The 24536-nt window shown below is 49.1% G+C and overlaps 2 protein-coding genes across 3 annotated transcripts in view; one reads left to right on the top strand and one right to left on the bottom strand.

Moving 5' to 3' along the window:
• Window positions 1–160: 160 nt before the first annotated feature.
• On the bottom strand, window positions 161–23009 carry CSNK1E (casein kinase 1 epsilon). 2 transcript variants are annotated; one of them, XM_075752616.1, is made up of 11 exons: window positions 22739–23009; window positions 18613–18700; window positions 12484–12594; window positions 12173–12321; window positions 11248–11476; window positions 5373–5543; window positions 3685–3833; window positions 2986–3178; window positions 2743–2882; window positions 2290–2355; window positions 161–1751 (listed from the first exon to the last, which is right to left on the bottom strand). In XM_075752616.1, exons 2-10 carry the CDS (start codon window positions 18686–18688, stop codon window positions 2323–2325), a joined length of 1251 nt encoding a protein of 416 aa, XP_075608731.1. In that variant the 5' UTR covers window positions 18689–18700; window positions 22739–23009; the 3' UTR covers window positions 161–1751; window positions 2290–2322. The 2 variants fall into 2 exon arrangements, with proteins under 2 accessions (XP_075608731.1, XP_075608742.1); XM_075752627.1 differs by having other exon boundaries at window positions 161–1653; window positions 22739–22946.
• TOMM22 (translocase of outer mitochondrial membrane 22) overlaps window positions 13941–24536 on the top strand; it is a 114916-nt gene continuing 104320 nt past the window's right edge. Inside the window, exon 1 of the mRNA XM_075752660.1 lies at window positions 13941–13944. The gene's annotated coding sequence lies outside the window, so the exon portion shown is untranslated. The remainder of the gene's footprint in view (window positions 13945–24536) is intronic.

The following is a 24536-nucleotide window of genomic DNA, read 5'->3' as shown; positions in this document are numbered from 1 at the left end:
ATTTATTTTTAGGTGCTCCAGCCCTGTGCCTTTTTTCCAGTAATTCCGATCAAACTTGTTCCTAGAACTCGGGAACAGGTTCGGCTACAAGACAGCGCTTCCTGTGTGTAAGATGTCACTCCCAGCAAGGATGCCAAGGAAGAAATGACAGATGCTGGCGTCACTTTATCATTTTCTACTTTATTACTTCAAATTAACAACCACGATAAAGCTCAAAAAAGTCCAATATTTACACAGGAAAAAAGTACAAAATCCCCCCCCAAAGTTCTTCAGGTTTTTTTTTTTTGTTTTTTTAAATTACAAAGTAATAAAAAGTTTTGCTCTTTAATTAAAAAAAAAAAAGAGAGACAGTAAGAGAGGTAAATAAATTAGGAAAAAAATAGGGAGGAAAAATAAAGTGTTAAATAGAAAGGATAAAAACAAACAAAACAAAGACTAACCCCACCCTCCCCGCCCTGCCAACAACCCATCGGCTCCACACTACAGTGACAGTGTGTCTGCTACAGGCCATAGGTCGCAGTGGTGATCATTGTGTTTCAAAGCCCCAAGTGCCACAAAGCAGCTTGAGTATTCCTAAATTATATTTAAAAACAACTAAAGTGGGGGGGAGAAGGGGGGGGAGGAGACGGGGGGAAGAGGGCAGGAAGGGGTTGTGCATGTACGGTGGATGTTACTTGGGGTTGCATGAGGGAAGGAGAGAGCAAGAGCCATCGCTCTGAAAGAACACCAAACTCCAGTTTCTGTGCGCCCCTCTCTTCTCCTCAAGTCCCACACTCTCTCCGCAGGAATTAAAACAAGTTTTAATTAAAAAAATAAAAATAAAAAATAGAAACAAACCACGCACAGCCAGATGAAAAAAAAGACCCCGCTGCAGGGATGGGAAGTGAGTTCTCATCTCCCTGTATTTCAGCTCCAGCCTTCCCATCCTCCATGGGACCAGGTGCCTCTCCACAGAGATTCCCTTGGTGCATGAGGACCGCTTGGATCAGAGAAGTCTGGCACTTCTGACAACCAGAAAAAAAAAACCAAAAACGCAGAGAAGCCACCCAAGGAAAGGAAGCCCAAGTCAATGATTAGGCCATTGCCACAATTCCCCTCACAGCTTAAAATTCGTTTAATGCTTGAGAAAATAAATTCTATTACAATAATAAAAATCAGACTTCTACCAGCAAGTGTGGCTGGAATCTGATTCCCTCCTGACCCATAAGGCTCCTGAAAAACAAAACAAACAAACAACAACAAAAAAAAAACCCAGAAAAAACCCAAACAAAATACCAACCCCCCCCCCCCCCATCCCCTGCCCTCAGAAAAAAAGGAGAGCAAAGTTAAAATTTCTATGGCTGAAAACCATATGATTTGAAAATTAACAAAAAAAAAAGCAGAAGAAGATATCCAAGAAGAAAAACAAAACAAACAAAAAAAAGAAACCAAAACCAGGAGCAGAGAGTCAGGAGAGGGAGCTGGGGGCAGCCAGTGGGGGCAATGGTAGGGCCAGAGTGGGGCTGGGGGGGCAGCGGAGATGTTCCCGCACGGCTCCTGCGTCGTCAGCTTCTCAGAGGTGCTCGCGCTGGGGGATGCAGGCAGCCCTCTTGGAAACGGCTCACAGCAGCGCAGGGGCACAGCTCGACTCCTTGTCGTTGGCAAAAAGAAATTCTGTCGGGAATTTTTTGTTGTTTTTTTTAAATCTTTTTTAGTTTTTTTGTTTGTTTTTGAGTTTTTTTGTTTTTTAAAAGAAAAATACAGTGAAGACACTGGAAAGAGAAACAAAAAAGAGAACAAGGGAAGAGGACATTAGGAGAAAAGGCTCTTCCCAGCACTTCCAATGCCAACTGGAGTGTAACAAATCAAATCAGCCCTTTCTTCTACACTCCTGCCACCCGTTGGAGCTACCTTGTCCAGCTACTGTTGTTTCCTCTAGAACAGGCACTCACTAGCTGTGCCAAGTCTTGCACACCTGATTACATGCTCAGCATTCTCCTCCCCAACACTATCATGCTGTCAGAAAATCATTCATTAGGGACTAATGAAACGGCTCCCCAGCCCAGCACCTTCTCCACCTTTCCTACCCTCCTGGAGAAATGGAAGCTACCTTCACACCCAAGATAATCCATCCCCCTAAGGCTTTCGCAACCAACCTTAATCTTCCCTTTGAAGCCAAAAACCCATCTCAAAGTAAGGTGAAGGGAAAGGAAATGTACCAAACCCCCACAGCAACATCAAAGCTTTAACCTAATCCCCAATGTCATCAATTCCCTCCTTGGGGGATCCCAGGCACAAGGACAAGCTCACCTAAGCAAACACTGGTCCAGTGGCAATTGCTCCTCACTTCCCAAGGTGATCAAATGGCACACTTGTCTATAAAAGAAGAGGAAGAATAGGTAAGGGATGGAGAGGGAGAAAAAGGCATGAAGGACACCAAAACACAGAGGCTGCTTGTTCCTCTCAGGATGTCCTTCCTCCCAGAAGTTTACTGTTTCACTTCTCCAAACCACTGCAGCCTGGAAGACAACCAGATGAAGGCTTACTCCAAGCAAAGCAGAGCTAAGACAACAGTACTGAGCATGGCCTCCAGAAAATATATAACTAAAGAGCAGAGGCGTAACTTGGTAGCACTCCCTTCACCACACTAGAAGCTTTAGGCTCATATCAGCTCCAGCAGATCAGGTAAAAAAATGGGTGTGGGACCCATCATCTTTCTGGAATATCCAGGCCAAGGCCAAGAACATGGCAGCAGGGACTCACCTGTGATGCTGAAATCCGTGACACTTCTTGCCGCCCTGTGAGGTCAGATGAGGAGACATTGGCAGGAGCTCCTCGGTGTAACCTCATGCTGACCTTCCGCTCCCTGTCCACTCTTGAGATTGCTCTGGGGGACGTGTTTCCTATTGGGGCAGAGAAACAAGAGACAAGAATATCAGTCAATAGTTTTAGTTTCCAACCAACAACAGAGGTGGCACCCTCCTCTAGCTCTCCCACCCCACTCACCAGACTGTTGGATTCGGGAGGTGGGGGTGGAGGCCAAGGGCTCAGTGACATTGCGGAGACGGTTGGCAGTGGCTCCAGCAGGTGGGCCGGGGGGCAATGCTCGCGTGGCTGACCCCCGGAGTTGCCCCATCCTCTCTTCTCGCTCGTGCTCTCGCCGCTCCCGATCCATATCCTCAGGGTTCCGGGCTGCTCCCTGAGGAGAGAAACCCCCATGCTGTGCATGGCTTTCAGGCAGGAGAGACAGCAGCAGCCCCGGACAGAAAACACACAGTGCTCCATCACACCAAGAAAGCAGAGCTCCATCCTCAAAACACCTTCTCCCCCCACCATCTTCCAGTCCACCCAGAGGGGGCCTCATACTCTTCCATGAAGAAACAGAGAAGAAAGTATGTGGTACTACAGCTGTTATTGCAATCCACATCTGTGTCCCACCTCCAAATATAGTTCTCTCCTGAAAAATTATGTCTACCTACCTATAGATCTATTGACACACATGCTCCATCAGACACACTCACTAACACAACAGTAGCTATACCCCCCCCAAACAACTCTGCCTCCTTTCACTCCACCTGGTCCCCTTTCTCGAGTTACTCACCAGGGTTAAGTACAAACAGCAGGCAGTTTCCAACTTTCCTCCCCCACCTCCATGATACGAATCAACCCCTGTCCTTCCAGCCCTTTCCCCACACACACACTCACAAATTTAAGCATGTTCCAGTCAAAGACGTAGTCGTAGGAGAAGCCTTGGCGGTGGAAGAGGTTGCGGAAGAGCTGCCGAAGGTACGAGTAGTCAGGTTTGTCGTCAAACCTCAGTGAGCGGCAAAAGTTGAGGTATGTCGAGAACTCAGCTGGAGGGAGCAGAGAGCAGTTGGTTGTTGAACACTGCCCAACCCTCCTGGTCCCACCACAGAGCTGCCATAGCCTTTCAGCAGCAGGGTGCTGGACCAGGACAGCACAAACAGAGCTGTGTAACGAAAACAGAGCCTGCCAGTTGCTGCGCTATGGTGACCAAGACAATCGCATCCCTATTTTCACCAGAGGAAATGCTCATGCATCTTTTTTTTCTGACTGCTTCTCCAAGCAAGAGGTAGCAAGTCTGCTGAAGGAGAGTAAGAACGCAGGCCTAAAGAATAGGTGGAGGTGAACTTCCCAAAGCTCACCTCAGACCAGAGGTCCTCCTAGTTCAGTAGCCTGTCTTAAGCAGTGGCTAGAAATAGACAGCTAGAGAGGAGAAAGACCAGGGCAAGCACGTCTGATGTTCACTAACATTAGCCCAGCTTCCACCTACTTTCAGCTCAGAGAGCTTCCTGATCTGGATGTGGTTTCCAATTATTTAGTAACCCTCAGGAGATCTCTCTTCCACATAGTTGTCCAATCCCTCCTTGAACTCCTGTAAGCTTTAAGTATCCACAACATCTTCCGGGAACGAGTTCCACAGGTCTACTACTAGCTGTGTGAAGAACCACATCGTTTTGTTTTGAAGCTAGCAGGAACCAGCTTTGTTTCTCTTCCAATAGAGGAGCTGGGGTCACCAAATAATCAGTTCGCATCCAAACTTCTGGAAGCATAGCAAGAGTGTAGATTTCTACTATCTCTCTAATCATCTCTTTTCCAGGTTCCAACAAACTCATTGCTTGTATAGAAATCATCTCACCTCTGATCACCCTTTTGGCCCTTTTTCCAGTTCTACCTCATCCTTTCTGAAATAGTGGGATGGACGAGAGCTGCACGGTGCATGCAAGGTGCAAGCTAGCCATGGGTTTATTAATGCACACTGTTTGGGCTTCTTTTCCTTCCTAGAAATTCCTAACACCTGATCCGCTTTCCTCAGTAGCCGCTAAAAGCAAAGTCGATGCTTTCACAGAACCGCCTATTTTAATTGCAACAGCTCAATGGCAAGGGACACCGGTCAGCTCAGAGCCTACTACCCTGCACACGACACGAGGACCAAGCCTTCTCCCTCCTCTCACATACATTACTCCACGTTTACCTACAAAGAACTGCATTTGCCACTTCATTGCCTGGTTACTTCTGGGATTCATCAGTCAACCCTCATCCTCGTTACCCAGTAAAAACTGAGGATCACCAGCACACCTTCTCACCTCACTGCCCACCCCCCTTCCAGACTGTTTCTGAGGTCCTAAAGATCCCTCTCGGCACTCTCATACCCTTACTAACACAAGGCTTGACTCTCCACAAAAACACGTTTCCCACTTCTGAACCAGAACTGTATCACCACCGGTCTCTTATCCTTCTCATCAATGGTGTCAGTAGGACATCCTGGTCTGGGGGTACAGGGCATTGCTGTTCAGGACTCAAGACTCCACAGGGTTTCAGCAGGAGAGCAAGCCATCAGACAAGACAACCATCAAGATCAGAACACTTACAAGGGTACCCTTTGCAGAGCACCTCAATGGGTGTTGACATCTTTTTCTCGCTGATCCTCTCGTACTTTTGGCGCTTGGTGGCAGCCTTGAGGCCCTGCCAGGGCAGCGAGCCCAGGTTGAAATACATGAGCACGTAGCCCAGGCTCTCCAGGTCATCACGGCGACTTTGTTCTGTGAGAAGAAGTTACAAAGGGGCAAGGAGTAAGCAGCAACCAAAACTACTTTGGCAATCACACAGCTTTGGAGGTGAACACAGAACAAAAGAAACAACCTCTCTCTCTTCTTTGGTAGATTTCTATGGATAGACAAACTTGTAGAAGACATTCCTGTGGGTATGTTCATACTGCAAGAGTTAAAGTGCTCCTCTCCCCATACAGCCCAACCCACTTCATAAATGAATAATTACTCTGACTACCTCCTCACCTGAACAAGCGTTAACTCACACAAGAATTCAACAGCTCAAGAAGTGCTGCAGCCACACTACCTACTTTGCTCTTCCCAGTCCCAGAGGAAGGGCACCTACACTTCTCCACCCAGAATGATACCTCACCCTGGGGATTAGTCATGACAGAGGTAGTCACAGAAAGACAAAGCTAACAGAGGTAAGCCCAACACAACCCTTTCAAGCACATTTTCTAATTAACCTGCTGATACTCTTCACACAGGGCAGAAACAAGGAACTAGCGACCCCTTCTTGTGGTAAACTACTTTGTTGGTAGTTCAGAGAAGCCTAACGTACTACTGTGCAAGATCTTCCTGGATTGGTGGCATTTTTCAAGCTGTGGAGGAAAGAGGCATGAATACAGAGGTATACTTTGAACAAAAGACTCCCCTCCAAACAGGGAATGACTGTGTAACTGGCATCACTACCAACTCTACTCAGAGCAAGAGTTGCCCTTAATATGCCATTGTAAGGGCCTGCTTTTAGATGCTTATTTACAAAAGCAAAAAAACCTGTTTCCCAAACAAAAGCATGCCACATTGAACTTGTTCTCTGGAATGGCCAAGCCATTTTAACTTTGGGTCAAAGCACATGAAATGCCATAAAAACACGCCATGTTCCAAGACATAAGCAGAGGAGAAAACAGCCCTGCAGATCTCCAAAGCATCTTACTTTGAGCGTGCAGAAATAACAGCATTTTTTTTTACCTCACCAACTTACTGCCTTGAGTTGTCCACTATAAAGGGGCTAATACTTCCTAATCTTATCAAGCTGCTGCCAAAGATAACTACATTACTGGCTGGGAGAAGTTTAGATGCTATGGAGAGAGCAGGGAAAAGAAACCCCACAGTTTTGCATTTGACCTAAGGTTGGGATACCAGAGGGCCGCGATTACACACCACGTATATCAAATAAATAAAACTAAACAATATTTGATAATGACCTATTCCTAAGACTGGAGGCACGTGGAAATGGAGTCAGAATGCAAATCCAGGGCCTGAAAGCACAGGATTGAGGTTACCCTCATCTCCTGCAATTCGCCAGCCCTTGACTTATCCATGCTCTAGCTTTAAAGCCTGTAGCTGTGTGTTCCCCATCTAGAGCATGGTGGTGCCCCTCAGAGGAGTAGGGAAAGGCAGAGCAGGAACCAGAGAAGCCTAGTGAACAAGCAAATCAGCCTTTTATGAATAAATCATGATCCTTCCTCCAAAAATCTTACTTGAACTCCACACTGCTTAGTGCAGGCTGGACCACACACCTCCACTTGCATAGAGCACAGCAGCTTTGAGCAGAGCCACCAACCCTATCCAGAACAGGGGACTGTGCTTAGGCACAGTCTTAGTGATTGGGGAAGGCCAGAATTAGAGACTTGAGGTTTGGGAGCCTGAAGTCAGTGGGGGATGCTACAAGCCCTTACTGGAGGCAATGAGAGGGGTTACAAAACGAAACTGGGCAGCTCACTAGTATCCATTACATGCGTGCAAACACACCTTAACTGTGCCTTAACTCAGCAATATGATCAAGGAAAAACAACTGCAAGCACAACACCTAATTATTAAAATGCTGAATGATAAGTGTCTGACTGCATTGCATCCCCAATATCCAATATCTCAGGTTCATGTGGTCATTGCAGCCCACTTAAACAATTTCAGTGAGATTCAAATCTATGATGAGCCTGAAGCACCAACATGATAGGTCACAGTTGTCACACTACCTCAAAACACTGTAGCAAAACAAGATCCTGAATTAAACCTTGGGGATGTAGGAACTGTTGTTCATCATCATTATTTGTTTCATCTTCAGTTACTATTACACATTTCCAAACTTTTTAATTTTTTTTTTTTTGCCTGATTTCACATACCAAAATCCTCAGAATACTAGGTAACGTTAGCCAGCAAGAGCGGAGTAATTAAGAGTTAGGAAAAAAAACGTTCACCTCTACACACCAAAGAAACATTACTTAATATCACTACTTTCCACTTCTAGGTGCTTGACTAACTCTCACAGCATCCCTGGGACATAGGTAAAAAAAAACAAATAAAAAAGAAATCTCACTTTACAATTTGAAAAGAGAAAAAGAAACACAAGTGATGTGAATGTGTGCCCAGAGGAAGTCAGTCCAGAAGCAGGATTACAGTCATGACCTGTGACATCACATCACACTTCCTCTCTCCATTTTATTTCAGATTCTCAGCTCTCCTACAATACAGGGGGACTGCTACTTTTATAAGACACTCATCCTTTCCTCCCTCAACCACAAAACCCTCTCCAATAGAAAACACAAGGTTGCCTTCCCACGCAACCCAGTATGACCTCTCAAACCCAACCCACTCTGCAAGCCATCTCCTGCCAGTTCCCTCCCACTCCCAGGGAGGTTCCTAGCCAGCCCACATCCTCACTCCCTTCCCAAAGCAAGGTCCTCAGAAGGAGCTGAGTCAGGAGTAGTAGGATGGTGAGTTACCTGGGGAAGACATGCTTGGGCAAAAGACAGGACACTGATGACTGGTTGCATTGGACACAAAGTTCATGGCAGAATTTTCTTTGCAGTTTAAAGCGCCTCTTGGTCCCCCAGGACAGTGCTTCCCGCCACCCCTATCCTATCCAAAGTGATGCTGTTGCCACGTAGGGCTCCCTAGAAATCAGTTGTCTTCACTGGAGCAAGCCCAGCTGCAAGCAGTCTTAACCATGCAATGTTTTCCTGATTACATACTCAGATCTGATTTTGCACATGCTGGGACTATACTTCCCCTTTCTCTCCCCACTGCATGGCAACAGCCTTTAAAAACACACAAAAATCTGGAACGGGTGACAGCGGGCAGGATGAGCAGAACAACTTTACGATCTGCACAGCCTACGCTGATGCCATCTAAGACACACGTTTGGGGAGGAACTGCCCCCAGCCCCCTGTTATCCAGACAGAGCCTACTAGGCTTCTTCCAAGACTGTCTCCTGGGCACCCCAGGCATCTATTTCAGACTTTACAAGCTCTAGAGGGTGCAGGGGACTCTCATCCCCAGAGTATGTGAAAATTGACTGGAATGCGTGAACCAAAGCCTGCACAGTCCAACGACTCCCCCAACAGCAAGTCTCCAGCTGTGGAAACCCTCCCAGATTTCGCCTCCTACTTTTTCCCCCCAGTCACTTGGAAAAGAATGTATTTCCTCCAGACATCGGAATGCCCAACCCTTAGCTTGCACATTCAAATAAAGGCATTTATTCATTTGCTATTCCCGTCACACGAATACCCCAGCACCTGGTTCCTTCCCTCTCCCTAAACCACACTAATGTAACATTAAGACAGAGAACTTAGTCTCTGAAAAGTCAAAAAATTCAGAGCGACGGTTCCCATGGCAATGCTGCTAACTCACAAACGTGTCTGTCACACACCCTGTGGCAAGGTCTTGAGAAACAGGAACTCCAGCTGCAACCCTGATGCCCCCATCCCCTTTCCTCCAGGCAAGTCATGTAACCTTTATGCCATTCAGGGGAACTATCTGCAACGTGGAGATAATACACGCGAGACCTGTTGCACAGAGTAACACACCCAGACTTTCCCAAAGCAAAGGGCATGAAGAGACCAACGGCTGTGCTCAGATCGATAGCACATGCAGTTTGCCCTTGGATTAGTGTTCAGACATTGTTTGTTCATCCTGATACACACGCCAAGCACCAATAGTAAAGGGCTAAGTTGGGGTGAGATGAATAATAAAGTCCTTCAAAAAAAAGCCCAAAAAAACCCCAAAACACCACCCCACAACCAGACATTTTATCCTCTCGTGATCAGTTCAGACAGAGCAGGCACGCACAAAAGAATCGACAGATATAGTAGTGAGAATTATTTTGTGCACGTCTCCTTGTGGCAGTTACCATGGCTGTGGAAATCTTGACTGAGAATTCAATGGAGAGTCAGTTATATATAAGCAGGTCAAGCCAAAATACAGAAGACCAAGTTGGAGAGCTCTACGAGAACTATTTTTACTACATAGAAGAGATCAGGAGATCACAGCCCACTCTCAACACACAACACTCCCCATTTTGATATAAATAAAGCATTTTCACCATTTTCACTCTACAGTTATACAGTATTAAGCAAGGAAGACAGTGGGAAACTATTTTCTGCAGTCAAGTCTTGACTCTAGATTTCTAGGAAACTATCTGCAAGAGGGGAGAACAGGAAGCTTTCCCTAAGAACAACAAGGACATGAAATCTTAAGGAAGCTGTTAGCTTGAAAGGTTTGAGTTCCCTGCTCTGATTTTCAAATTCCCAGTTTACATATTTCAGAAGGTGGTCTCCCAGACACAAACTGGGAGCTGTGAGCACAGGAGCTGCTTTCCTGGGTCTGCAGGCAGGACAGCTTCAGTGTTTCTGCTGCTCAGATTTGCCAACCAGTAGCAGAACCAAGTCAGCCTGCTCAGAATGGACCCTATGGTAATTATGAAACTCTCACATTGCGGACAGACAAAGTTTAGCCCAAGCAGGGGTAAGAGGTCACACACTGGAGAGAAGTATCTGGTCAGGGAATGGAAAAGAAAACTGCAAGAGGTTTTCATCTCTGTTCCTCACAGCAAGTGTTGTGCATCAGGGGCTCATTCCCAGGACAAGAGTTTGTGTGACTTCAGGAGGTTTAAATGTGGTGGATACTAACCTGCGTGAGGTATCTACAAAGCCTGCGACGGTGCCCATCACCAGCCTAAGACCTGGCTGAATTCTCAGCATTCTTTCCCAGCCTAGTTTTATCCCCACAGTACTAGCCACAGACACTAAGGGCAGAGGCCTACCTCCCTAAAGCTGCTTCAATCCCTCTCAGTGGTGAAGAGGGTAGTGTGGTTCACAGACACATACGTATTTTGAAGGCCCACGACAGCCCATCCTCAATCACAAAACCTGAACGTCCAGGCAGCAGGAAGCCTCCCCTCATTCTGGCTTGTTGTACACTTCCAGCACATGGCCGTCCCTGTCCTCAGCGGTGGGTAACAGGAGTATGACCATATTGCAGTGGGCCTGTCTCCTCCAGCTCTGACAGCTACAGAATAATCACTGATGGAGGCACTCAGGAGTCAACAAGAGAGGTTTCAATCACACATATCTTTAAAGGCTCAGTGCCTGCGAGCATCCCCTTTACATCTAATCATCCTGCAAAAATTGTGCAAGGCACAGTTTAGTAGCAGTAAAGTCAGGGAGGTCACAGCCTTGCTGCTGAAATAGGGCCCCACTGTACTAAGCAGCGCACAAACACAGATCAGTACACAATTTCTGCCTTCAGGAGCTCAGAGTGCCACAAAAGGCAGGAGAGGTAACACAGGCGTAACAGTTATTTGCCCAGCATCTCAAGGCATGTCAGCAGCAGAGCCAGGCACAGAACTCAAGCCCCTCCTTCTGGAGACACACTACCTCCCCTGGAAAGCCCCACCAATGGGCAACAGCAGACTCACCGATTCCCAGGTGGGTGTTGATAGAGGCATAACGAGCTGTGCCAGTCAGATTCTTGTTTTCCCGGTAAGGGATGTGCTGGTGAGTCCGGGCATCTCGGTACTTCTTGGCCAAACCAAAATCAATGATGTATACTAGGTTGCCTTTTTTGCCAAGGCCCATAAGGAAGTTGTCTGGCTTTACGTCCCGATGGATGAAGTTCTTGGAATGAATGTACTCAATACGGCTGATCTGGAAGGGGGAATAAATAAATAAATAGCAAGTCAAGGAAGAAGGAAACTTAACATAACTGCATCTGTTAAAAACAGTACCCTGTCCAGCACACTGGCCTATCAAGAGTAGGGAAAGAGACACTTTGCAAAGAATATCAGAGATGACAGTCAAGGAAAAAGACACCCTCTGGAGGCAGAAGGATCTGGAGATGGAATTCAACCCTGCACACCAGCCCAGCCCTCAATCTGGGGAAGTCACCGTTAGCACCACAAGGAAGGATGGGATGCAAGCTTGTACAGACTAAAACTTTGAGCTTCAGCATTGACACCAGTCAATTTTCAAACTTAGCCAGGCTGGTAAAGGAGAGGGTCCAGAACAGCTAAGGGTCTTAAACCCAGGGCGTGGGCAGTTGAGTCTATATAGGTAGCAATGCCAATCATTCATCACCCAGGCAAAAGTGTCTATGCATGCAGCACTAACGCAGGGTGAGTAGCCGGGGAACGAAGGAGGGACGGAGATCATGGAAAAGCCAGCAATGCCTAGGTTCCAGGCCTCCAGCTTCATCAAGAAATAGAAACCTGGCAGCCACTTGCTGCAAAATGAAAAAAGCCTGGGATATAGCAGTTCTTGAGCAGAGGGGATGGGAGGGGAGAAAAAGAAAAAAAAAAGGCATGGAAAAGGAGAGTAGGCACAAATGCTTCTGAGGAAACTCACCATCTGGTCTGCCAGGAGCAGAACTGTCTTGAGACTAAATTTGCGGGAACAGAAGTTGAAGAGATCTTCCAGGCTGGGCCCCAAGAGTTCCATCACCATCACGTTATAGTCCCCCTCTGCTCCACACCATTTAATGGAGGGGATACCCACTGGGGAAAGAGAAAGATTAAGCCCACAGAACAGAGGAAAACTGCTGCATCCCCTGCTGAGAAGATCATATGTAACACCAAATCATTTCCTTTCTAAGGCCCTCCAGAATAATTTCCTTCTTCAACCACTCCCCCAGTCCCATCCTTTCCTTCCCATCTCACCTCCTCCCTGCATCATCTTGTAGAACTTGCTTTCAATGTGGAGCTGGGGATGCTTGGTTTTGACACATTCCAGTTTGATGGCCACCTCTTCACCAGTCGCAATATTGGCTCCTGCATAGAAATGAGGGTAAAATTAAGATTGCACAAGCTTCCACTGAAGCTAAACACTTTTAACAAGGCCTGTATGGATGCCAAAACCTTAAGATTTGCCCTGAAATCTATTCTCTGTGACAGAAATGAGATTCAGTCACTTCAGCTTCATATAGTTTCCAGCACTGCCATTTGCAAAGGCAAGCCCAGAGGAAGGCACGTGAATAGGAAACCACCTCTGATCCTGCAGACAGGCTAAACCAACAGTCCTACGATGTGTTAACTGCCTCGTTATCTCAAAAAGCACCAGACTTCAGCAGATGAACCTGTACTTATTAAGCAGTACCTAAACTGTTTGAAAGTTTTAGCTGTCCCTGATCACTATCCCCTGAACCCATGTTCCCTAGCCCCTGAACCCAAGCTGCCCCCCCCCAGGCAGCGATATGGAGTACCTCTTCCTGAGCAAAATTAGTGGTTACCTCAGGTATGTCATTTCAAAAGAGACAATTAGTTCAGGAGGAGACATTGCTAACATTCCCAGCTACCTCTGATTTCTCCACAGCCCCGATCTGCTCAATACAGGCAATTCCCAAATCTCCAGCTTCTCCCTCTCCTGAGCACTTTAATAATACCTTTATCTTTTGCCAACACAGAAACATTCGCTATATCCTAAATTAGAAGCACAAAGAAATAAACCGAATCTGGTACTGAATTAAGCTACTCAGACGCCTTTGTTGAAGGTATTGCTAGATAGTTTGCGATGACACAAAACCACCACCCCACGCGCTTCTTTCTGAAAACAACTGAGCTGCCAGCCATGAAAGCCAGCAGCCTGGTCCCAAAGTGCACTGTCAAAGGAGGAACGGGCTGGTCTTTCTCTCGTACTAGCTGAGAGGATTCCAGATGTTTCACATCATCCTAAAATGGAAAGAACAAAGATCTGTGCACAGGTCACGGGAATGACACTCAAGATTTGCTTCTCTCTGCTCCCACTCCCATGCCTGCCTCACACACACAGACAAGCCCTTCCTCGTATCAGGAACTATTAAAAGTTGCACTCAAGCACAAATCAGAGAGCAGCTCTAATCATGAGCAGCTTACAAACACTGTCATAAAATAAACTACTCCATTACATGCATGCTAAACATGAGCTGGAGTCAAAGGTGATGTTTTGTAGATATCCCACAGCTAGTTTTGGTAGGTCTGGCTGATTTGTGCCTCCTGATCCCTGTGTTAAGGCTTCCAGAGTCCACAAGGCCAGCTGCAGCCTGATCTCTCCATCCATCCTCTGTCATACACTGCCTCCAGAGCCAAGAACCAAAGAGAATAAGGAAATGTTCATACAACTGGATCCCTTCTCCCCCTGGATCCTAAGGAGATCCATCTCCTGTTGAAGAGTTCTGGCTTGTACACAAAGTTAGCCAAGAGCTGCCTGCTAGCAAAAAGATGTCATCTGGATACTACAGCATCAGGTCGAGACAGACAAGCTGCTAGGAATTTGTAAGAGAGGAACAAAAATGATTGGGGCCTAGAGGGATTGATTTACTAAGAAAGATTAAAAGAGCTAAATACGTAGCATAGACAAGAGATACAACTAAGAAGGGTGGGGAAGAAGAATGGGACATGACAACAGTCTGCAAATATTTGAAAGCTGTAAACAGTAAGGAGGGAGAGCAATTATTTAGGGTGCTCTGAGGGAGGGGAAGGAGGAGCAATGGCATGAATTTAATAAGGGTTTTTACTCAACAGTCAGGAGAGGGGAAGGGGAAAAAAGCCATCCTGAGAGCTAGAGCCATTTGTCTAATAGTTACTTTCGGAAAGATGCTGGCATTTTCCACTTAAAACTGCTGGCCAGCAAAACAAGTCTGTACATTCCCTTCACTCCACCGCAGGACCCTTCTTACAAGCATCAGGAGTGCAAGGAGGAAAAGAGCAGGAAAAGGGGCTCAGATCGCAGTAAGAATGTGGCCCTAAACTATTATCTACCTTTTAAATTAGTGTTCAATCACTGGCCCTCATTCAGCATGGAAACACTCAGGACATCTAAATAGATAAGAGCGCTTCCTCCCCTTCTCTCTTTCCCCTGCCTTTGTGAAGACTCTCCTCCAAATCCTCTGCACCAGCTCTCTTGCCTGTTCCCTGGGGGGATTCTTCCCTCTCCTAGTCCATCTGCTGACACACAAGCAATGATGAGTCTTGCTGACTTTTGGCAGCAGTAGCATTAGCATTTCGAATGAACCCTACCCCCCGAAGTTGAACAGTGGAAAGATGAATGAGTTCTCATCTCCACACTACCCTGTGTGTTTAGGAAGATGATGATGCATCCATCTACTAGGCTGTCTGCAGGTGGGGAGTGTTATGTGTGAGCATGTAAAGCAGGAAAAGGGGCAGGGGGGGGGGGGGAAGCATTGTGAAAACTTAAGATTCTGCAAAATGTGAATATGCCATTCAAATGATCAATACGGCCTTCAGCCCTACACTCTCCATAGCCCAAACACAGCTGTTAGTCTCTTAGGAAAAGAAGAAGCTACTCTGTGGCCTAGAACAGTAAAAGTAGGACCAATCGGACCTAACGAGGAGTTATTCTTTGCTGAGGGTATCACCAACTGAACACTTCAGGCTCACCCTCGCCCCAAACCCCCCGTATGTCTTCAGGTTGTTCCCTCTACCGTTTTTTGGCTAGAGATCTACCCAGACAGAGACTACCACACAGGAAGGAGTCTCTCTGATCCTTTGTTCCACACTTTAACCACCATCTTTAAAAAAAGATACAAGTACAAAAGCAACAGTTCTTTGCTCCCTCTCCAGACTGGAAAACACCACATATCAGACAAATGCAGCAGAGCCTGCCTAGCTTCAGCCACTTGAGAGACGTATGTAGGATTGGGGATAATTCCTAACATCCACCCCCAGTCTCGCTCTGCTGTGGGGGCTGCACAAATTCAACTCATTCATCGTGAGCTGTTTAAAACAGGGCCCCAGGGACAGAGGATGTCACTGGCTAAACAGGATCTTTTCGGAGTAGAAGCCTTGCTGCATGCCTGATACAATAAACACCACCCTCCCCGTGCTTCGGGCAAACCAACAGGCACGTTCCCCCACCCACCCTCCCTGCTCCCCAACACCCACTCCCCTCTCCACAGCTTGGCGGGGGAAGAAAGGAGGGTTAGGAACAGATGGAAGAAGTCAGATAGGGCGAGAGAGAGTTAACAGGCCAGGAAACAAAGGGAAGGCACTCCCCTCCCAGCAAGGGAGGAGCCTGCCACCAGGAACTGTCCCTAGCCAGCGCAAGTCCCAGCATGCTTTGTCTGCCCACCGTCTCCAGCTCCTCTCCACTGCCAGTGTCCCCTCCAGCGCATCCAGGCCCCAACCCCAACAATTCATACCACGTCCAGCAACCCTGCCCGGCCTCTTGGCCAACACCTCTGACAAAGCACCTCTCCTCCAATGGCCCAAAGGTCTCAGCAATTCCTCTGCAAATTGGGTTTTGCTCTTCTGAGTGAGCATTTTTAGAGGCAAACAGGACAGCCAAGGTCCAGGGCAGCTGGATCTCATTTCCCACTCTGGCGAGCCAACGCTAGGGGAAGCCCCCAGTGCGCATCTATCCCCCAAGGTAGAGCATGGAAGCAAGGCATTGTGCTTTAAGCCCCAGCCAAGGATTAACAGGAGTCCATCCTTTGTGTGTGCCCATGTGGAAATTCGAGTTTCCTTCTGACAGAAAACCCAAAAGCAAGTCCTGAAGAGCACAGCATGAAGCACCCATTGGTTACAGAGTGGGTGAAGACACTAACATTCTGAGACGGAGAAGCTGGGAGCGAACCATATAACACATCCTTGCCTTCAGAGACAGACAGGGCTTGTCTGTCTCTACACCATTATCAAGAGAGAACTGTGAGGTGAATCTGGTGCAGAAGTCCTTGTGAATGAGTCCCTCTGCAGAACAGACCATGAGGATAGCATGAGCACAAGCGTCCTCCAGACACACCATCAGAGACTACATGCTTTATCCCTCCAGGCTGGGGAGCCACCCAGGCTCCAAGAAGTCTCGCTATCACTGCTTCAAAACACACTGTCTTGCACCTCAATGAACATCACAAGGGCTTTGATACCGCATTCAAGTAACTTGGTTGAACTCAGCAGTTGGAGGCATCCCGCTGTGGTCACCACACTAGTGAACTTCCTCTGCCTCTCATGTTGTTTGGTTATGGGCAAGGTGGGCACAGCCTCTTCACCACCACCTGTGGTTTTTGTGTCCCCTTTTGCACAGCTGTATGACCTGTTACGCAATGCAGAGCCCTTTCCATTCAGCACCTCCCTTCTTTCTCCACATGCTTCCCAGATGTTTTTGCAAGATCCTGACAACTTCCACTGTCCTAGAGAGAGTCTGGAAGGCTTGAAGCCATAGCATAGGTGGAAAATGCTGTGTCCAGGCTATCAGCCCTCAATTCCCAAGATGTCAGAACTGAAAGCACTGTCACCTGAGACACTAACTGGCTGGAGGGCCACAGAGGAGTGACATACAGGAGGAGGCTGCAGTGAAGGCAGCACACAGTGGAATTGGGATCCCAGATCCATCATTTATCATCTTTGTTCATGCTCTGGATAAAGGCGGCAACAAAGCCTGTTACTGATGATTCCCACAGGATACTTAATCAAGAGAGGCTGCCAACACTAATCAAGAGAGAATAATAAAGCAAGAGGGAACTGGAGATAAAAGGCAGAAGTAGAAAACAGAAGGTGATTTACAAACACAGGGAAAAGTAATCCAAACTAGAGGTATTCAACTAAAGGAACTCACGGAGGGATGGGAAGACATTGCAGAACCTAGAAGAGATCTCCTACAATACAGCTGACAGGGTGCTAAGGCCAATTCTGCAACCCGATACAGTGCTGGTGACTGGGGAAGCCAAGGAGACACAAAGCAGTCTATGCGCAGGCATCACGTTACAGATCACTCAAGGGTAGCCCTTTGCTGCCCAGCAATGGAAATGCCACACCTCGAACACTGTGTAGGCTCCAAGCTGCTCAGCAGATGGACAAACTGGGAAAAACTGAAGGAGCAGCAAGAGTGAGGATGGTGGACATACTGGGAAGCAAAATACAACTCAACTCAGCAAATTAACAGTCAAGGAGCATATGACAACCATCTGCAAGTACCCAAAGTGTGCAAACACCAAGAAGGGAGAAGGCAATTGTTCTGCAGGCCTGCAGGACTACTGCTAAACAGGTAGTGGTGAGAACTAGATGACAGGAAAAGCCACGCCAGCTCTCATGGAGGGACTGATCAGGCTGCTGGGTAGTCTCACCACTCCAGCCCCACATGGTTTGAGCCAATAAAAACCATCAGCAGGCAAAGCATCAGGGAACATATCTACACATCAGCATGCTGGCTTGGAAGAACTCCCCAAGTGACCTGCTGTGGTACCAGGAAACCCAGCGCCTCATGGGCTCTCTCCACTGAGCTCCCAGTTCAGGTCATTCCAGACATTAACTCTAAATCCCATTAGAGATCTAACAGATCTGGGCCCCAGGACTTTAACCAGGCCAGCCTCTCTGACCTGTTCTGCACCTCCTGGTCTCAGACCTCTCTTTCACAGATGCTAAACCACCTCTTCCACTACAAATCTTCCCAAAACTTTAGTCCTTCTACCCTGAAGGAACAGCCATCTCCTTCCTTTCCACCACCCACTCTTTACAGAGTTTGTATCAACACACACACCCAAGCTCAAGAAAAGGAAGCGAGAGAGCTGGAGTAGGGTGTATGACAAATATGTCCTGAACAGTCCAAATCTAGATCAGTCTGATCAAACACCACTGTCTCTCCAATACCTGCGAGGCAAAGCTGAGCTCATCTCACTTACTTTGCCATCAGAAGACTGGCAGCAACTAGCAGTATTCCTTGAAGCTCTTTCTTCTCTCCACCACCTTCAACCTTACACGGTGCCCACAATTATCAACAGGCAAGAAAAACAACCCCAAAACAATGACACAACTGAGAAAAACAACCTCGCAGGTGGAAGGACAGAGACTCACACTCACCTAGGTAAATGTCTCCAAACGAACCGCTGCCAATCTTTCTGCCCAGCCGGTATTTGTTCCCCACTCGAAGCTCCATGGTTCAGTCGTGCTGAGAAAAGAAGCACAGAAAGCGCAATGTCAGAGCAGAAACAGGAAATGAATCATGTAAGACTACATAAGAGACCTCAACACTTCACCCAAAGGCTGGGTACAGTTTTTAATCTTGAAATACTTCACTTTCTACACAGCCTCTATCACCTCTCCTGATCTCCTGGATGTCCAGGGACAGCATGAGCTACAAACACTGCAGGAATGTGACCCTTTCAAGCATGTTTTCCATATTCCCATTATCAGAATGAAGAAGGATAGAATCTCTTCCCCACCATTTTGTTCAGAGACTGGGAGGGGGCAGGAAATCCCTCCTTAGAAGGTTTCAGTTGGTGATCACTTCTCACTGAAGTGAGACAGTACTGCTCCTTGTTACCTACAGTACCTGGCACCAGAAGGGACAGGCATAATGAACACCATGAGAAGGAGCACTCTGTGGCCCAGCCCTAGCCCAGCACCTCAGTGGCAGTGAAGCACAGGACCCAAGGGCTGCGAAAGACAGACAGACTGCCAGGAGCAAGTGACTCCATCGCCCCCAGGCAGGGGCCGGCACAGGGGACAGGGAGGAGACATCTCACCGAACTGAACCCTGCGAGGCACGCACTGACTAGGAACACCATTTGCTTATCTCCACACACTTCTACTGATTGGATCACAGCCTCCTTCAGTCTACCTGAGCCTCTCTGTCTCTGCTGCCTACCCAGGTGTGCCAGCTGTTTGTTTTTAGCAGCTCGGGCCTTTCCTCATCCCTTTACCTGAGTTGATTAGCTAACCCTTTGACCTGCTATACCCCATCGACATGCCCAGGCTTAGCCTACTCACCTTGCACAGAAAACCAACTAGGTGGAAGGATCATGACCACAGAGTTTGTTCTCACTGCCAACCTCAACTTCTACTGCAAACACCTCGGCCAAACACAATTCCATCAGTTCCCCCCTTAACAGCCCCTTTTCCCTCGCCCCTTCCATGGCCACCAACTTATTCCAGGAACCACAGCTCTTCCCAAGACAGCCAGCATGGCTCCTTTTAGAGGGATTTGCCACAGTCCTAATTTATGCAATGCCACATTATTAGTGTACAAAATGCAGACACAGAGCCTGTTGGGGACAGGAAAGGTGAGGAATGAATCATGTTTTCACAAGTAGGTGAGAGGAACTTTCCCTTGCTGGAACTCAGTGGGAAGGAAGCATCACTGAAGGAAAGAAGGGAGGAATGGCCTTGTGAGGCACCAGCAGACAAAAAATAATCCCAGCTGCAGGATTCTGGGCACACTATAAACCTAGCACTGCTCCTCCTGCCCCAGGAGACAGGATTACAGAAAGAGGAATGGACGGGCACAGAGATGTACAGGGAAATAATCCTATCAAGGTATTCAGGGGACATTGTGAACCCTGAAAGCAGAGCTCTAGTCACAAGAAACCACACACAAAACACTGAAAGGTGGAGTCCCCTCACCTAGTATTTACTTATGCATGTGGGTTTCTGTGCGTGTAAAGTCTACAAAACCCTGTGGCTATTTCTGACTTTCTTACTACAAGGAATGTAGGCAGAGCCTTGGGAACCGAACCAGGAGGCAGGCGTACCTGGGTGAGGGCGCAGCAAACAGACATGATTTTTATCCGCTGCCTGCTGTTCTGTATAACCACATTAACATACATCTGACTTGCTTACACTCCTACTCCAGTAAACGATCAAAGGTCTGCGTCCCCAGGAACCCGTCACACCACCATCAGGAAGACAGTTCTCCAATCTCCTTCCTTCATGGCAGTGTTTGCCCAGGCCTGCCAACCCTGAGCACTTCCCACCCGAGTCCAACTCCCAGTCGCGACAAGCACAGCCAGGCAAACTATGGGTTCCCCCTGCATCAGGGCACAGCGGTTACTGCTCTGCAACACCACAGTCCCAAGCCTAAATTTGGTCCCACCCTTCTGGGACAGGCAGGAGCCAGGTTAAGAAGGGCTTCCTCGCACAACGAGGCAGAAGTCCTTCTGGCTGATTAAGCAACAGGCTCCAAAGGGGAATCTAAAATATGCTCCAAGGCAAGGGGGTGGAAGCGGGAAGCAGGATAATGGAGTGAAAAATCATGGTCTCGCACAGCTGTCATTTTGCCTTATCTCCCCCCCAACACACACAAGTGTGCTTAGAAAACCTGGGTGGAAGACAGCCAGAGAGCAACAGCCTGGATTCATTGTAAGGGGAGCGGGCAGGACACACACCTCCCACCCCCCAACAACTGCTCCAGGAGTTCAAACATCCACCACATTTGCTTCTACTTCACACACGTACCCCCACCATCTACAGCTTCCGCTCTTATCATCTGATCTTCAGGTCTACTATTACAAGAAGAAGAAAGAAAATTTTACATATCAAATTTATATGATTATATATGAAATTTATATTACTCCCTATATATTATTTATAAGTGTAAAATTTAAAAAACCCTCCCCCCAGCAGGCTTAACCCCCCCGCCCTGCCACCCTTCCTGCACTCTCCAGTGTTCCCAGGGGCTGCAGGGCAATCATTTAGTTAAACCATTTAGTTTTCCATAAGGGATTAACACACATACAACCTCAAAGCAAGTGTATGCTCTACATGAGCGTTTGCATACGTGAATATCCAACATTACACAGACACCTACAATATACTACACAGCCTAAAAAAAAAAAAATAAAATTACTATCCAGCCGCCAGCACTGCTTCCCCACACACACCATTTTGCACCAATCCCCTTTTATATAATATAAAATACCCACGTACAGGCACAAAGGCCATTATATAAACACACGACAGAGTTGATCTCGCTCTGCTGTGCCAGCACCGATGGCGACCGAAGACGCAGGGACCATCTCGGGGAGGTGGGGGGGAACGACACAACAGGAGGGCCACCTCAGCCCCACCTGAGGGGGTCGGGAGTGAGAAGATGCCCTGGCTAGCAAAGGCCACACAAAACCAAACCCACAGCTCCATAATGGAGGCTGCCAAGCCCAGCACCGCTCTGGCTTTCAGTGGAAGTGTGCGGAGTGGGGGCTGTTTTGCCTATAGACCATAAAGGATTTACATGGGGTTTTGTGTGTGTGTGTGTGAGAATAAAGGAAGAGGCTGGCAAAACAATAATTTGAACTGGCTTAAAAATGGGAAGGAAAAAGAGAAAAATCACATTTTGATTGAAATGCAAAAGATCAACCCCCACCCCCCCTCCCAAGACCCTTTCACACTTACAAAAAGGAGAGGATCTAGCAGCAAATACGATGGGTGAAGAGAAACCCCACATAGAGAGCACTTGGACTACATTTTAGGAACAAATAGCCACAAGAAGAAAACAGGGGGAAACAAAAATAAAAAAATATACATATATGTCCCTTACACCCCCACCCCCTACAGGCAAAACACTACGCGAAGACAGCCTTACCCAGGCTGATATTTTTCCGGGTAGGTAACAAAAAACAGCCACCCCCAGGAACGGCGGTGAACTTCTCCTCGTCCTCGTCCCCCTCCCACTCCGCTCCCGGCCGCGGACCCCCACCCCTACCGCCCCCCACCCCGCACAAAAGGAAACGCCGACCCCAATACACCCCCTCCCCACCAAAAGCGGACCCCTCGAAACAGGCGAGGAGGGGAGCTGGAGAAGGAGACAAGGAGCATCAGCGAACCACGAGGGGTGGGGGTTAAATCACCCAGGGGGCGGCCCCCCGCGGGGACCCCCACAGCCCTCCGCCGAGAATGGCACGACACCCCCTCCCCGTTCGCCCCGGACCCGCCGGCAGGCAAGGCACCGGCAGGGGGAGAAGGGGGACAGAGGGGAGCCCCCACCCCCCGCAAAATCCGCCGCCGCCGGAGGGGACGACCCCCTCCCCGCGCCCCCACAAAGGGGCTTTTGTCCCCCGCTGTCCCCCCCCCCCCCCCCCGGCCCGGCGCATCGCGCCCTGCTCTCCCCTCCCCCGCCCCCTCCCCCTCCCTCCGCGCACACAAAGAGCCGGAGGGGCCGCCTTTCCCCCGGGGTTTGCGCCCCAAGATGGAGGCGGGCGCCCCCCATACCCACCCTGGCGGGAAGGGGGCCGTGTGGGGCTGCTGCTCCGCCGGCTGTCAGAGGGCCAGGCGGCCGCGGCGGGAAGGATGACGGAGGATTGGGGAGGGCTGGTGGCGGCCGTGCCCGGCGCGTCCCTCCTTCGCTCGGCTCGGCTCAGCGCGGCGCGGCGCTGCCTGCCGCCTCCCGCCCGCTCGCCGTCCCCTCCAGCCGGCGTGTGCTCAGCACAGCCCGGCGCTCACCCAGTTTCCATTGAGCCCCGGAGCCAAACCCACTGATGTCACCCAGCGCAGCCCCGGCCCTCCTCCTCCTCCTCCTCCGCCCGCCGTTAAAGGCGCAACCGCCCGCCGCTGTTCCCGCTGCTCTCCCACCCGGCGTCCCCCCTCAACCCCGGCGAGGCGGAGTCGTACCCCCCCACACAATCCTGGGGTGGGTTTTGGGGGACGTTTCCCCTCAGCGGCCCCCGGGGTCCCCGCTGAAGATTTCTCTTCAGCAGGGTGCTGCAAGGGGGAGTGGGGCAACAGCCCACCTGTGGCACCCCATTGCAGTGGTGGTGGGGGGAAGTGGGGCAGCCTCAAAATGGTGCCATCAGTCTTCATCCACTTGGGGGTCCTCACCTGAGGGCGCGGGGTCCCATCACAGTGGTAGCAGATGCCAAGTGTGGGTCCAGCAGGATGGCCCATGAGGTGTCAGAGCCGTCCTGACCCTACAGAGGGGGTCAGGGCTCCTGAGCCTGTGCCCCTCTGGAGCAGGGGGCAGCCCTTGGGTAAAGCAGCTGCAAATCCACACGAACGTCAGCACGCAGACATAAACCCTAACGTGGACGGACAGAGGCCCAGGGGGTGTCCACCAGCAGAGAAGTGCAAAGCCAGGGGTCTTTGAGGGCCAGGTGGCCACCGTGTGCTACAGAGCAGCTCAGAAAGAGCCAGCTGCATCAAGGGGAGGCAGCCAGGGTGTATCAGACCCACTTGGGAGGTGTAGGAGCGAAACCCAGGCTGGGAAAGTGTTTGGGGGCTCCCAGGAAGTGGGAGGTTGGGACTGGGCGTGCAAAAAGGAATGAGGTGCCATTGTGAGCTCGGGGAGCAGGAGTGCCAGGGGAGGCTGGAGGCCAGCGCGGGGTGAGGGAAGGGAACAGTGGTGGGAACTGTGGAGCAAGAGCCAGGCACTTCCAAGCTTTGCAGGCACTGAGATGCCTCATTAGGGAGGAGCTGCTTCGGCACAGTCATCAAAAGTCAAGAACTGCAGTTCCTGTGGTCGGACTGAGGGTGGAGGAGATAAGTGTGATGGGGGAGAGCTCAAAGGCCCCCATACCAGGCCAGCCCCTATATGCATCTAGGCCAGGACCCCCATGTCAACTTCCAAATAACGCAAGCACGGGCTGTTGGCACCAAGGAGCCCAAGTTGCAGCCCTGCTGTGCAGAAAGCAGTCGTTGAAGCTTCAAGTTGTACCAAGATGGTGGTCCGCAACGCTCTGAATCCCACTGGCAGTCAGCGCCTGCACTGAGTTGATGGGCCATTGAAACCTGGGAATAGTTCCTGTTTTATGCAACCCTTTGGGAAACAGCGCCGTTTCCCTCTCTCACTGCCAGGCCGGTTTTATCACAGAACTTCGTCTCCATTCCAAGACGTTAAAATTTAATTGAGTTTTTCGTAGTAATGACATTTCCTTACACATGCTCCATTGAACCTCTGTAGTTTCACAGCTTACGTAACAGTGAACAGATGGGAAGGTAGGTAATAAAGTACGCAACCGCTGCTGAATCCGGCCGAGGGCTTGCCCTCCTACCCTGGGTGGTAGAGGGAATTTGCTGGA

This window comes from Balearica regulorum, chromosome 1 (genome assembly GCF_011004875.1).
Source record: "Balearica regulorum gibbericeps isolate bBalReg1 chromosome 1, bBalReg1.pri, whole genome shotgun sequence".
NCBI lineage: Eukaryota > Metazoa > Chordata > Aves > Gruiformes > Gruidae > Balearica > Balearica regulorum.
This window is presented reverse-complemented; position numbering and strand designations above follow the sequence as displayed.

Bases quoted from the DNA above. Each gene is read 5' to 3' on its own strand.
- CSNK1E (XM_075752616.1), bottom strand. From the start codon at position 18,688: ATGGAGCTTCGAGTGGGGAACAAATACCGGCTGGGCAGAAAGATTGGC. The intron at 12,322-12,483 runs GTGAGATGGGAA...CTCTTTCCCCAG, and splicing joins CAAGATGATGCAGGGAGGAG to TGGGTATCCCCTCCATTAAA. The intron at 11,477-12,172 runs GTGAGTTTCCTC...TCCCCCTTCCAG, and splicing joins TGCTCCTGGCAGACCAGATG to ATCAGCCGTATTGAGTACAT.